Raw genomic sequence first — 13,199 nt, forward strand, 5'->3', positions numbered from 1 at the left:
CTCTTGTTGGAAATGCAATGAAGGTGGGCTGCAGCTTTTCCAAAGTCAATGCAGTCTGCTGGGGACTCTATTTTGAATGAAGCCTCAAATCTCACAGGCTAGAGAGCCTCAGTGTGGATAAACACCCTGCTGATAACACTGACTTCCTTTTGTTTGTTTGTTTGTTTTTGTTTTTTGTTTTTTGAGACAGGGTTTCTCTGTGTAGCCCTGTCTGTCCTGGAACTCACTCTGTAGACCAGGCTGGCCTCGAACTCAGAAATCCGCCTGCCTCTGCCTCTCAAGTGTTGGGATTAAAGGCGTGCCACTACTGCCCGGCAACACTGACTTTCAGCCTTGAGTCTAAAGTCCTATATATACAAGGCTTTTATCCCAACAACAACCCACTAAGCATGGGTGGTTCTTATTTCTGTAAAAGAATAAACTGAAGCTATGACATTTCACCTGCTGATACCACTATAAAGTGGTTCAGTGAGTTGTTCCCAAACGAAAATCTCCAACTAAAGAGAACGAGACAGACTCAGGCATGTGTTGCTCTTCCACAGGACCCTGGTTCAAGCCTCAGTACTCATATGGTCCCAGATGATTAAGTGTCCTCTTCAGAACTCTGACAGCAGCATACACACATATGATACACATACATATGTTCAGGCAGAACACTCATATATAAAACAAAAATAAAATTAAATACAAAATATTACAGACTCTGGAAGTTGGTTTTCTTGAAACCAAACTGCAATGGAGTAGGCAGCTGAGGAGAGGTGGAGTAGCTTAGGGGTGTGGAGTAGGCAGCTGAGGAGAGGTGGAGTAGCTTAGGGGTGTGGAGTAGGCAGCCGAGGAGAGGTAGAGTAGCTTAGGGGTGTGGAGTAGGCAGCCTAGGAGAGATGGGTAGCTCAGGCAAAGCCAGCTTCAGACCCAGCTCAGCTGTTCACTGCCTGGGTGAACCGGGGAGCCCTTTGCTGAGTTGTTTCTTATTTGAAAAGTGCTAATAATAAAAACTTACCTTTAAAATTGCTAAGCAATTTTTTGTGTACTATCTTTTACTGTACACATGTGTTCAGCCAAGGGCAGCTGAAGTTCATAGAGATCTAAGTGTGTTTGGTTCGCTGCTAACTTCTTTGAGCCTCCATTGACTAATCTGTAAAACCGTAGGGTTGGGCCAAATGATTTAGCAGCCTGTGTAACAGGAACCCCTGAGGGTAGTTCAGGGAAACTGAGCTCTGCTTTCTTTAACCTGTTTTGAGGGGGAAGAAGCTAGAAGGTTAAGGGACACACCTCCTGAAGGCTGGCCTTGCACGGAGCTCTCTGTTCACTGACTTTGTTTCTTACCCCACCCCATCTCATCCCAACTACGGCAGCATCCTGGTCAACATGGATGACAACATCATTGAGCACTATTCAAATGAGGACACCTTCATCCTCAACATGGAGAGCATGGTGGAAGGCTTCAAGATCACGCTGATGGAGATCTGAGCCCTGGGTGTCCCCTCGATAGGAGCTTTTGGTATACTCCTTCCTGGGAGAGATGGGATCTCTGCCGCCCCAGGACCTGGAGACCCACCCATCTCACTCACCTCTCAAGACTGTTACAAGACTGCTGGGAAGGGGGCAGGGCCCAAGGCCCAGTAATGGACTTCCTTCAACTCTTCCACTTGCTCCCTATGGAGCTGAAGCCTGAGCCCCTCAGCAAATTTCTTTGAGCCTGGTAGGCCCTTATTTATTGCCCATTTCCCTCCAAGAGCCCTCCAGGACTCTGCAAGTTACTGATAGCTCCATGTGAGACTTCCAGAGTTCCCCCTTCAAGGGAGATAGCAAGTCCACTCATCTCGAACCTGGGGAACTGGTGTGTTTTTTTTTTCCTTACCTCTCCACATTTCTTGAGTGGTTGGGCCAGATGAGCTGCTTCTTGGTACAGTCTTCATGGATGGGGTAAGAAGGACACCAGTTTGCTGGCCCCAAACCTTCGGATTGCTCTGAGGAAGGTCATTTTGCTAAATACCTCCAGGAGACTCTCAGCAAATAGCCACTGGGCCTTGTACAGGAAGATATCGTGCTACCATGTCAGTAATAAGGAACCCGAGTATGCCTGATGACCATGTACATAACTTATACAAAATATTGCAATAATATATTTTACCTATGGTTGGTGGGCATGTTTACTGCCATTGGCCTGGAGGAGACATACCTGGAGAATCAGAATGTTCTACTCTATCCAGAGGTGGTTAGGAGAGTGGTCTTTGGGATGTCATATGATGGTGGTGAATGCCAGGATGGACTCTCCATTGGGCCATGCCTGAGGACTTGTTTCCCCAGAGCCCTCTTTCCTCAAGCATGACTCTCCCTGGAGGCCATTGTGGGTTTTTTGGTGATATATTGTCTCAGCACGCCCTTTGAGCTGTCTGGGAAGGGCCGTACTGTTGGTGCCTTCTCTAGCTTTGGTGTGGGGCATCTCTTGAGCCTTGTGCAAAGTCTCTGCAGAGGTTTGCCTCGGGGCCCTGTCACTGAGACCTGCTGCAGAGCTGCTTGGCCGACGTGGGGATCCTGGACACTGTAGTGCCTCATAGTTTACAAGCACGTCCTTCATCTCAAGTGGCCCCTTTAAAAACCCACCTGCAGCTTTGTGAACTGAGCCAGCGGCCTTGCTTCTGATGGGAAGAAGTGAGGATGTCCACCCTGGCTGTGGGAAGCGTGGAAGCCCTTGCACTTCTGAAACCAACTCTGGGAGGTGTGCTGGAGAGCTAAGGCTGTCAAGAGAAAATGGCTTACCTGAACAGTCACGCAAGCATGCCCCATGGGCCTCTGTTCTCTTTGAGAGAACAGGTCAATAGTTCTGTTTTAAGGATTGGTATGTGCCCCTGTGGGCCGAGCACTAGTTTGGATAGCCAGGCACATCCCATCCGAAAGCCTGGATAATGGAACAGCTTCTATGGAAAGGTCTAAGTTTGTCTGCGAAGCACTTTGATGTTTTACCTGGAGGCTCTGCTCTCCGGCCCCTGTCTTCTTGCTCTACCTGTCCCGAGGCCCAGAATAGCTGAGGCTGACTCCAGCCAAGCTCTTGCTCTTCAAAGCTGCAGAGAAATTGAGTGGGTTGGAGAGTAGGTGCCGTAGCCAAGAGGATCCCAAAGGCTAGCAGGGGCACCTTTCTGAGAGCCCACTGGACTCCTTATCCCTCTTTGTGTTGCCAAAGGTTTGCATCCTGAGCTATGCTCTATTCCAGCCCCGCACTCCAAATGCCGCTCCTTGAAACTAGCAGTCTAGGGACACTCCAGGGTACGAGTGGGCCTCTGGTCTAAGATGGACAAACTCTGCTGGAAAGATATGCTCTATGCGCTCCCTGTGCTATAGCACTTGGGGCTAGCTGCAAACGTGATTGGCAGACCTTAGAGGTGGGCTCAGGATTCCAGAGTAGGGAGACAGATCTGTAGCAACCTGACAGGCTACCAGCTCTGGAAAATTGCTGGTCTGCTCTAGGGCAGAAGACAAACCAGAGCCAGCGTTCCCTTTGTCCTGAGTCCCTACAATCCATGAGATAGCCATTGCCAGAACAAGGGATAGGAAGCCACAAAGCATCAGGACAGTGTCAGGTCCAGGATGTCTGCTGGTGGACTTCCATGTCGCTGTGCTGTCTGAGCTCTGCTGTGCCTCGTTTCCTAAACAAAAACACTCCAGACACATAGAAAATGCTTGCCTTGCCCTGAACTAATCTCACCCAAACAAAGAATTTTTTTTTTTTTTTTGGTAATCTATAAAAGATGAGGGACACATGAAGCAAACATTTCATTCTATGTCCCCAATTGTCAAAACTTCCTCAGTGTTTAGAAATTGAACCCAATAGAAAAATACTGAGTGAGCTGTCATCTTGAGGTTGGTTCCTAAAAGACTAAGGCACATCCCAATGTAGAAACCTGGGAAGTTTGAAATGAATTAAAACATTTTTCCCCTCATATTTTAATAGTCATAAAAATGCAACAGGAAATAAGGGTTTGTGCCAAATTCTAAGAATGGCCCTTTCTGAAGGACAAGCAGGGGAGACTCGTGTGTACAATCTGTTCCCACATTAAAAAAAAAAGAGTAAATGTAACTTAATAGTTTTGTAAATGGGAGAGGGGGAATCTATAAACTATAAATATGTTATTTTATTTTTTGTACATTTTTAAGAAGAAAAAATAAATATTCACAACATGAGTCAAACAGCTCTCTAGTACTTTCTGTGTGATGACAGTCGGTGTTCTTTGCCTTCGAGGAAGAGTCTCTGTAGATGGGGTCTGGGTCTTGACCCTTCAGGCCCTGCTTACAATGGAATACAGACTTGCTCTTCCAGCAGCCCCTCCCCCCCACCCTGATCTTACACCAGACCTATATGGAAAGAGGGCCACAGGTCAGCAAGAAGCCTCCTCCAGTGTGGCTCTGGCAGGCTCCAGCACAGTTGCTCTTGATTGGTCCCTCAGGTGAGTTCTGTGGACTGTTTGACTCTGCTTCATTAGATCTGTACCCACCTCTGCAGAGATCTAAAGCCACATGGCTCACCCCTCAATTCCATCTCCACACTTTGACCCTCAAACTCATACCTCAGAGTACAAGGCTGTCCTGGTGCTCCCGTGGAAACCACCTACACTGCCCTAGCTGTGGTCTTCAATGGTCTCCTAAGAGCATCTATTCCAACAGCTAGCTTGCTTTACAGCACCCCTCCCCGCCTCCAGGCACAGCACTAGAATCTCGAATCAGAAAAGCCTGCCCTGGCTGACTTCAAGCCCAGTGGGATCCCCGCTCTCTGCTCACATCTAGGGTAAGGAAGATCAGGCCTTGGGTGGGGCATTTGGGGGATGTGTGGGGTCACCACTTGGCTTCCTTTGCTTGTAGATGTTAGTGTGAACTATGCTTCTTGGATGTTAGTGTGAACTATGCTTCTTGAACTGGGGGAGTTCGTTGGTGCCACAATCCATCTGTTCCCAAAGGTCCTCTAAATGAGTGCATGGTCAGCACTGGGAAATCAGGAATTAGAGGAAAGAATGGGTGGGGGTCTCTGATGAGCCAGAAGCAGACGAGAAGATGTGAAAAGACACTGCAGGTGAACCCTGTGCTCACTGGGCATCAAATATCCATCACATCAAATATCCAATGATTTGCCATTGGTAAGAGCTAAAGTATTTACAGTGGTGTTCAAGGTGGGATAGAAGTTTGCAACTGATCGAGTCAAACATTCCCCTCTGGTAGTTGCTGACAGTGCCTCTCCAACTTACACACACCTCCAAGCCTACAACATGTACACTGACCATTGGACACTCAGCATGAGCCTACTCACGTGATGAGACACTGCTACTGAAGTTCAGCTGGATGATGGCCGAATGGCCATTTGCCTGCCTTCCTGGCGATGATGTGTACTGCTGAGAATTCTTATTAGCATATATTCACTAAGATATTTTCATACATGTATAGTTTGGTCTCCTCCATCCCTGATTACCCTGTCTTGACCCCCTTCCTTCTGATCCCCTTCATTCTCCCTAACCAGTCTACTTCATTCATATGTCTCCCATGTGCATGGAGAGAGAGGGAGAGGGAGAGAGACTGACTGACTCAGTGGAGTTTAGAGTCACTCATGTGAACATGGGAGAATTATTTAGAGGCACATATCCACCTCAATCCCACTGTTACACCAAGTTCCAGCATCAAAGGAAATCTCTCCCCTTCTCCAGCAACTGTTCATGCAAATAGCTCTTCAGGGAGGGGCAGAGCTGTAAGGCTCTCTCCTATCCTCAACCCTCACTCCCTTCCGTCCATGACAGAATGTCTATGGGCCTACTCTTGTGCACAATGGTGAACATTTAACTACGGGTTGGGGTTGGCAGGTCCAGCTGCATTGCACTTTGAAGAGTTTTCTCCCAGAGAAATTCTGAGAGAAATATCAGCTATTCCCTGGAAAACTCATGCAGTTGGTGAATGGCCAGCCTGGTGCACCCATGGCCTGGGTGCTTCGAGCTGCCCGGTAGTTAGCTCCTGACTGTCACTCTGTTTGCATCTTAGAGATGTCTCGGACCATGTATCACGTTTAACACCTAGTAGGAAAGATTCCCAGACAACAGGCACATTGAAATGTGGCGAACTGTCTGGGTTGTAGGTATACAGGCTCCTTAGGGACTCCAGCCAGCTCTTCATCCCCATCATGGATGACTTGATGTGTTTCCGACATTACTTGTACAGAGACTACCTGTGTGCAGTAGGAAAAGCCGCCTCCACATCTCTACCTCAAAGGTCGAGTTGGCCTATGAGGGGCCCCCTATTGTAGCTCCTAATCTAGGGAGCAAGATACAGACGTACATCCTTTCTTACAGCAGTCGCCTTTAGGGCTGCAGTCATGGCCAGTGTTAGCTGCAGAGTGTGAACAGCTTTATGTGGCTGCAGGGAACAGGCTTTCTGTCTTGTTATCTCTTTCACTAAATCTCAGAGGGTGGGAAGGAAGAGGATTATATTGTTTTTGTTTGTTTTGCTTTGTTTTGTTTAAGACAGGGTTTCTTTGTGTAGTCTTGGCTGTTCTGGAACTAGCTCTGTAGATCAGGCTGGCCTTGAACTCATGGAGATCTGCCTGCCTCGGCCTCCCTACTGCTGGGATGCAAAGGCGTGCGCCACCACCGCCCAACTATATTGCTTTCTTTAGGTTTTCCTAGATCCTACTGAGGAGCAGTTTTCCTAAGTTTTTGCTTTCGTGTTTCCTGTTTGGGGAAGGAGTGGAAATGGGAGGGAGTGAAGGCCAAGCTGGGAAGAAAGTAGGGAAGACATACATGAACCAAAGACACTTCAAAACTTTTCCATCCCCAACCTGGAGCCTCCCTAAGACACAGTCTGCTAGGGGCAGTTTATTAAGGAAAATCTCATGTTCCAGACAATGATATTAAATAATAAACATGCTTTAATGCCAGGCAAGAGCTACACAACCAACTGATAACGGGACCATTCCACATAGTATGACATATATATTATTAAATTCATCTGTAGAAAGTCCCCAGGGAGTACTGCTGGGGTGGGGTGGTACCCACAGCATCCCCTCCTCCATCCTAAGCGAGGTATGAACAGTCCAGCATTCTGAAACATCCTTCAACTCATAAGCCATTTACTCCAGTTCCATGGACAGCACAAGCTGCCTTTACTTGGAACAAAACAGGCTCCATTTCCTCCACAGAGATCTCTGAACACAGCAAAACAATGCCTAGCCACAGGAGTGACAGTTGACTTCAGGCACTCGGCCCTCTTGATGCTGTGAAGTCCCTTGGTCCAACATGCATGCATGAAAATTACACAGGTCCAGTGCCTTCCTGGGGCCAGGTGGGGAGGAGGAGGATGTACGGATATATCTGTTAGGTCTGTGGTGTAACCAGTTCTGGAACTCTCCATGCCTTCTGGGGACCACAGGGTTCATAACTCTTGCATCTGGCTCTTTCATTTCCTAATAGCTGGAGAGCACCTCTAGTTCCCACCCCATCTCTAAGTTCTAGGAAACACAGGGTTTGGCCCAACCTGAGGCAGAGCCCAAGTAGGTGAGCCTACCTCACAAACCAGCATGTCGGCTCCCTTCACCTGTTTATGCTCAACCACTTGAGTTAATTCTTCTTTACAAAAACAGACTTTACCATTTGGTCCACAGGAGTTGGCAAACCTTGGTACAAAATGTAAGGAAACGACACTAGGAAAGATTAAGATTACAAAATCTAGGTCTCTAAATTTCAACCTACTAAGTGATTCATTTTAATTCACCATTCAAGTTTAAACTTCTGCCAGTTACGAGTGTCACTGTGGGGGACCTGGGGCTGGCAGGAAACTTTCCTTCAGGTTGTCTTTATCTTTTTGTGGTTCTTGTTTTACAGGACACGGCTTGGCCCCTGCCAGACAGAGACCTTCCTGCCTCCTCTTAGGCTGCTCCTCTTAGGGTCTGCCACCAACATTCTTGAGTATTTAGATCTTCTGATGTAAGCTGTTTGTGAGGCCTTATCTTGCCTGTGGCCAGGAGTTTTTATTTCCAGCCCTAATTTCAAAGTAGTGTGCATGAGGTGACCAGCCGAGGCAGCAGCTCAACTTTGCTGCATTCAAAGAACACAGTGAGGAAGAGCGCTCTTGGGACCCCCATGGTTGGCCTTGGACACTGCAGGTCCCTTTGCTGGTTCTTATAATGGGTGAATCACCTGGCTAGCCCACACCTGACTAGGGTACCTGGGGGCAGGAAAAATGAACATTCTAGATGTGGCTCCCCCACCAAGGATGTGGGTTAAACTGCTTGAAGTCTCTGTTTTTCTGCGTCTGTAGGACATTCATCTGCTGAGACAAGCGTTGCACCTGCGCTTGCTGCCAGTACGCTGCTGGGCCTTGGTCCCTTGTCCTTGTGGAGCTCACCGTGCTGCTCTGGTGGACAGGATGCCTGGACAGTTGGCTTCCTCGTGTCCTCCAGCCACCTTGACTCTAGGAAGCCATTTGAAATCAAAGCTGGGCCCCTGTCACCATTCTGTGATTTTATGGAGTATATAAAATATACTTGCTAACTGGTACATTTGTGCAAAGACAGCTATGACTTTAAAACAAGACATCGACATTCATTGTAGTTGGCTTCACAATAAGCTACTAAAACAGTCTTCTGTAGTAAGATTGTATTAGCGCTCGCTAAACATGCATTTTACAAGGCAAAACACTTAATTTGGTCTGCAATATCCAATGTTTTATATACAGCAGTCTTTTATAAATCACCAGTAGGCAGCAAGATGGGTCTGGCATTTGAATATGTGTTTGATTTTTTTTTTTTTTAAAGAAACTTGTATTAGCTCAACTATGTAAACCTGTGGGAGAAAAACAAAACAAAACAAAACAAAACAAACAGCTGAGCCATCTTTTCCCATCTCTGTTAATTTACCTTGAAAAGTTCACAGCTTAGAAATTACAGCCTGCTGGGGTGAGAGGGAGTGGCCTCTGGGGGGAAATGTCCCAGCTGCCTTTAATAGCCTCTCCCCAGAGGGTAACCTGTTCTTTAAAAACTTAGCCTCAGGTGTCTGCTCTAGCTCCCAGGGCATGTGTGACAACAGACCCAGGGTAGGAGTTTTGTATTTCAAACAAAGCCCCTGGAAGCTTGCAGAAGAAGCCCCGGGCTGAATGTACTTCCCTTGTCTTGCCCCTCAGGGCTTAGGTTTTAAGATAGAGACATTAGAATCAAAGGGGAAAAAAAAGATGATTAAAAAAGCCATCCACTGGGGAACACCACGAAGTCTGTGCATGCTCTCCACAAGCACGTGGGCTCTGGGCATTCACATCCACCATGAAAGAAGCAAGGGGCAAAAGTGTCACAGGAGGGCACATCTGACTGAAGAGGGCACAGTGTCACCATCAATATTGTTTGGCAAAAACAAAAACCGAAGTAAGTTTAAAAGCTAATCAGGAGGGACACAAGCAGCTGTAGCGTCCTGGGGGTGCAGGGCTCAGAACTGGCCGGCACTGCTGGGGTCACACTGCAGGAGACGCACAATGGATGGGTCGCTTTTGGCCCCTCGGATGAATTCTTCCAGGGAGAGCTTTCCTAGGAAACAAGAGGGTGAATGAGTGCCGGCCAGTGTTGGGAGCAACAGAAGCCTGTGGCTTCCTCAGTAGAGGCTGGGTAGACCATGAGGCAGGATCCCCACTTCTCTCTTAACTCAGACATCCCCCACCTGACTCAGTGCACAGGGCCGTTCAACACCACTTCCAAGACAAGATCCCAGGCTTGGGGAGGGTACTGGCTCACCCTGGCCTAAATCTCTGCCCTAGTAGCCTTTCTGCCTCTACCCACCCTGGGAAAAGAGCAGCCCCAGCTCATCTGAGTGTGCCAGGCTCTTGAGCCACTCCACACTGGTGTACTCAGGTTCACAGATAACCTGCTCCTTAGGTGGGCAGAGCAAAACTGTAGGCTCTTTTTTTTTTTTAAACCACTTTTTGAAGATAGTAGCATCTTCATCCAAAGCCAGGAGAATAAAGGAGTGTGAGCTAGACAGAGGGTGACCCACTGGTCCCTCAACCCAGGTGGCTTGAGAAAGAAGTCAGGGATTTGTTCTCTCACTGCACCACCTCCCTCCTTCCTTCCCTCCCTCCCTTTCCTTCCTTCCTTCTTTTTTATTTATTTTTTGACACGGAGCCTCACTATGTAGTCAAAGCTTCCTCATGACTCCAGATCTATTACTTTGCCCCCCCCCCCATCCTTCTGCCTAACTGTTTTCCAGTAAAGGTCCTCTGTCACTGTCATTGTGGAGATATGGGTGATGGTGGCTTTCCCCATTCCTGTACTTCCACAGTGACTCGTTAAAGTGATCCATACAATGATAAATTGGACTAGAACAGCTGGGTCCCTTTACCTAGCTCTGTCCTCTTTCCTTTCCTGGAGACTTAGCCCTGTTTGTTCTTCCAAGGACAGGCACCCGGCTGTCAGGCTCCGTGAGGCCTGTGCACTTCAGTACCACCTTAGCTGCTCTTCCAAGCTACCTCCACTGGCACTTCAGGATGAGAATGGGGGTTTGGGGGCCAAAGCTCCACTTAAACACATCAAAGTTGCAGGCACAGGCACTGGAAACCACAAGCCATGGAGCACTTAGAGCTCAACATGTACTCTCTGCCTCTTACACAGACTCCATAGTGACTTGCCTTATGTAGGGACAGACTTTTCATGGCAGAGACTAGCAGTGAAACACAAAGACTGTTGACTAACAAGACTGATGGGAGCAGGCTTTACACGAAGCCAGGTCTGCTTCTGGTGGGAAGGGACTGGGGCCTCAGAGTTGAGGCCCTGAAGCCAAGCCCTGAGCCAAAGCAGAGAGTCTCCTGGGTGTTCAACAGTCTGTCCCCCTCCTTCCCTGGCTGCTTCCATCCCCATAGCTTCCTTTATTTAAACAAATCTTGCTTTAGCAAAGCCCAGGACAGTGGTAGTCAGCTGTCCATTGGGAATGGGAACCCAGCCAGGGCCCTTCCATCTGTAGAAACATCTCCAGTGGAAAAGCCCTGGCACTGCCTGTGAGCCACACATCTGAAGGTGTCTTGTCTCTCATCCTTCAGTACTCCTCTAAGGAGGAGATTGGGTCTTAAAGCCATTATGTTCCCTAGACTATCAAAACCTGAGCTTCAACATCAGCAAGTCCATTAACTGTTAAAACAATCCCATGTTTGTTTAAACTTTGCAAAACAAACTGCTGAGAATCAAGGCTCCAGAGGGGAAACAGGATGTCAGAGGATGCCATGCAAGTTCATAGAGGAAACACAGCCAACAGATTGGCTTGCACCACACAAACCGAGATTCTCAGGGACCTGGCACCCCACGTGTGCATGCAGAAAGAGGCTTGCTCTATGCAGAGTCTTCTATAATGCATATCACAAGGGAGTGGTCCATTTTTACACCGCTGACTAGACTTGCTAAATATCAAGAGTGAAGATCTGGGGCTGGAGACATGACTCCATGGGTAAAAGTATGTGCTGCCTAAACCAGACCACCTGAATTTGATCCCTAGAATCTATATAAAGGAGAAGGGGGAAAATGGACTCCATTAAGTTGTCTTCTGACCTCCATGTATGCACCAGGTCATGTAATAATACATGTAACATTATGCACAGTAATAATAAAGAAAATAAAATTTACGTTTTAAAAGTGAGTTGGCAGGAGAAATGGCTTAGTGGTCAAGAGCACTTACTCATCGGGCAGAAGGCCAGTGTTTGATTCTCAGCACTCACATTGGGTAGATCATAACCACCTGGAGCCAGTTCAGGGAACTGTGACCTCTGTTGTGCATATATGTGGTTCGAATAAATTCACACAGGTATGCAAGGACATGCCCATAAATAGTAAATACGTGTTTGTTTAAAGAGCTGTGAAGCCTTGGACAGCATGGGTCAGCCTTGACTGAGCACTGAAGACTTGGGTACCATTTCTGGATAACATTTCAAGATTCGGCAAGAAAAATAAGGATGCTAAATTAACTTTGAATTTCAACTGAATAACAAGCAACTCCTTAGCATAAATATGTCCCAAATATTGCATGCAGACATAGATATGCCAAAAAGAAGCCATTATTTCTCAATTGCTTGGGCCTCCTGTATCCTACTTGGCAGCCTGACATGCAGAACTCCTATTTATTTACTTATTTCATAGATAAGGGTTCCTTATGTAGCCCAGGCTGCCCTCAAGCTTGTGGTTGTCCTGAGTCACCATACCAGACTTGTCTATTTTGTTTGAAGTACAACTTTCCTTTCCACTTGGCTTGCACATCTGCTAGTTACATTTTGCTTTGGGACAGCACCCTCTACTCAATAGTAACCTGCTGACCACTCACTCCAACCCTCTACTTGCTTCCCACTACTTGGGGGTTTCACTTGGACTCAGCATCTTGGAGCATGCTCATACGACCTCTCAAGCAGGTTGGGATGAAAGCTGTTGGGGTTGGTAAGAAGCATTGAGCCTTTTGACATACTCCAACTACACACTGGATCCAGCCTTCTGGGGAAGGCCTATCCTGACTCAATGGCTTCTTGGGTCCTTTTATTTCTGCTTCAGAGGAGCCATGCTATTCTGAGGAAGGAGTAGAGATAACATGGGAGGATAGAAGGGCCTAGAAAATAAGGCTTTCCCCTGAGACTGGGACCAGCTCCAGAGTCCACATGCTTCTGTTCCTTTGTGCCCAGGTGGCTCTCACAGATCACACCCATGGCTGACATCCAGCAGCCTGGCCCACACAAAGCCCTCAGCCTCTTACCATCTCTATTGGTATCCATCTGGCGGAAGATCTTTTCTGTCCTTTTCTCTGGGGTTGATTCATCTTCAGGCATTTTCATGACAGAGGAAACCATTTTGTAGATCGCCTAGGGACAGAAGCAAAGGGCAGTGATATGGAAACACAGTTCATCTCAACCGTAGCTCTTTCAAATGCTAGAGTAGAGGGAAGGTAGCTGTGCTCTGCTGGAGCTGGGCCTGTCTCAGGGCTTTTTGTATAGGACAGGATGTGGCAGTGGTAGCGGTTATTTTGTTACATCATACTATGCACCTTATGTTTCAACTCTTGTCTAAGGTATTGGACCTATTTAGAACATTTAAAAAGTACAAAGTTTAATTCTAGTTTTTATAAGCTGCTATTACAAACTATTTAGGATAATTATGTGATGCAAGTTAATAGTTAATCAGTCAAACTTATGGTCTTGTTAGATGTTAGTCTACTACAAAA

The 13,199-nt window shown here is 47.2% G+C and overlaps 2 protein-coding genes across 36 annotated transcripts in view; one reads left to right on the plus strand and one right to left on the minus strand.

The window, feature by feature from the left end:
* Grhl2 (grainyhead like transcription factor 2) overlaps positions 1-4,188 on the plus strand; it is a 130,749-nt gene extending 126,561 nt beyond the window's left edge. For all 3 annotated transcript variants that reach the window (NM_026496.4, XM_006520063.4, XM_017316621.2), the window contains exon 16: positions 1,356-4,188. In NM_026496.4, the coding sequence (NP_080772.2) occupies positions 1,356-1,470 (115 nt within the window). In that variant the 3' untranslated portion in view covers positions 1,471-4,188. The remainder of the gene's footprint in view (positions 1-1,355) is intronic.
* Positions 4,189-6,793: 2,605 nt separating this feature from the next.
* Positions 6,794-13,199, minus strand: part of Ncald (neurocalcin delta) — a 426,345-nt gene continuing 419,939 nt past the window's right edge. For 22 of the 33 annotated variants that reach the window (XM_030248654.1, XM_030248644.1, XM_030248645.1 and 19 more), the window contains 2 exons: positions 12,735-12,840; positions 6,879-9,544 (listed from right to left, as the gene is read on the minus strand). In XM_030248654.1, the coding sequence (XP_030104514.1) occupies positions 9,447-9,544; positions 12,735-12,840 (204 nt within the window). In that variant the 3' untranslated portion in view covers positions 6,879-9,446. Of the gene's footprint in view, positions 9,545-12,734; positions 12,841-13,199 lie in introns of all 33 variants that reach the window. The other 11 variants (NM_001359841.1, NM_134094.4, NM_001359845.1 and 8 more) reach the window with 1 other exon arrangement.

Source organism: Mus musculus, chromosome 15, assembly GCF_000001635.26.
Source record: "Mus musculus strain C57BL/6J chromosome 15, GRCm38.p6 C57BL/6J".
NCBI classification, from domain to species: Eukaryota; Metazoa; Chordata; class Mammalia; order Rodentia; family Muridae; genus Mus; species Mus musculus.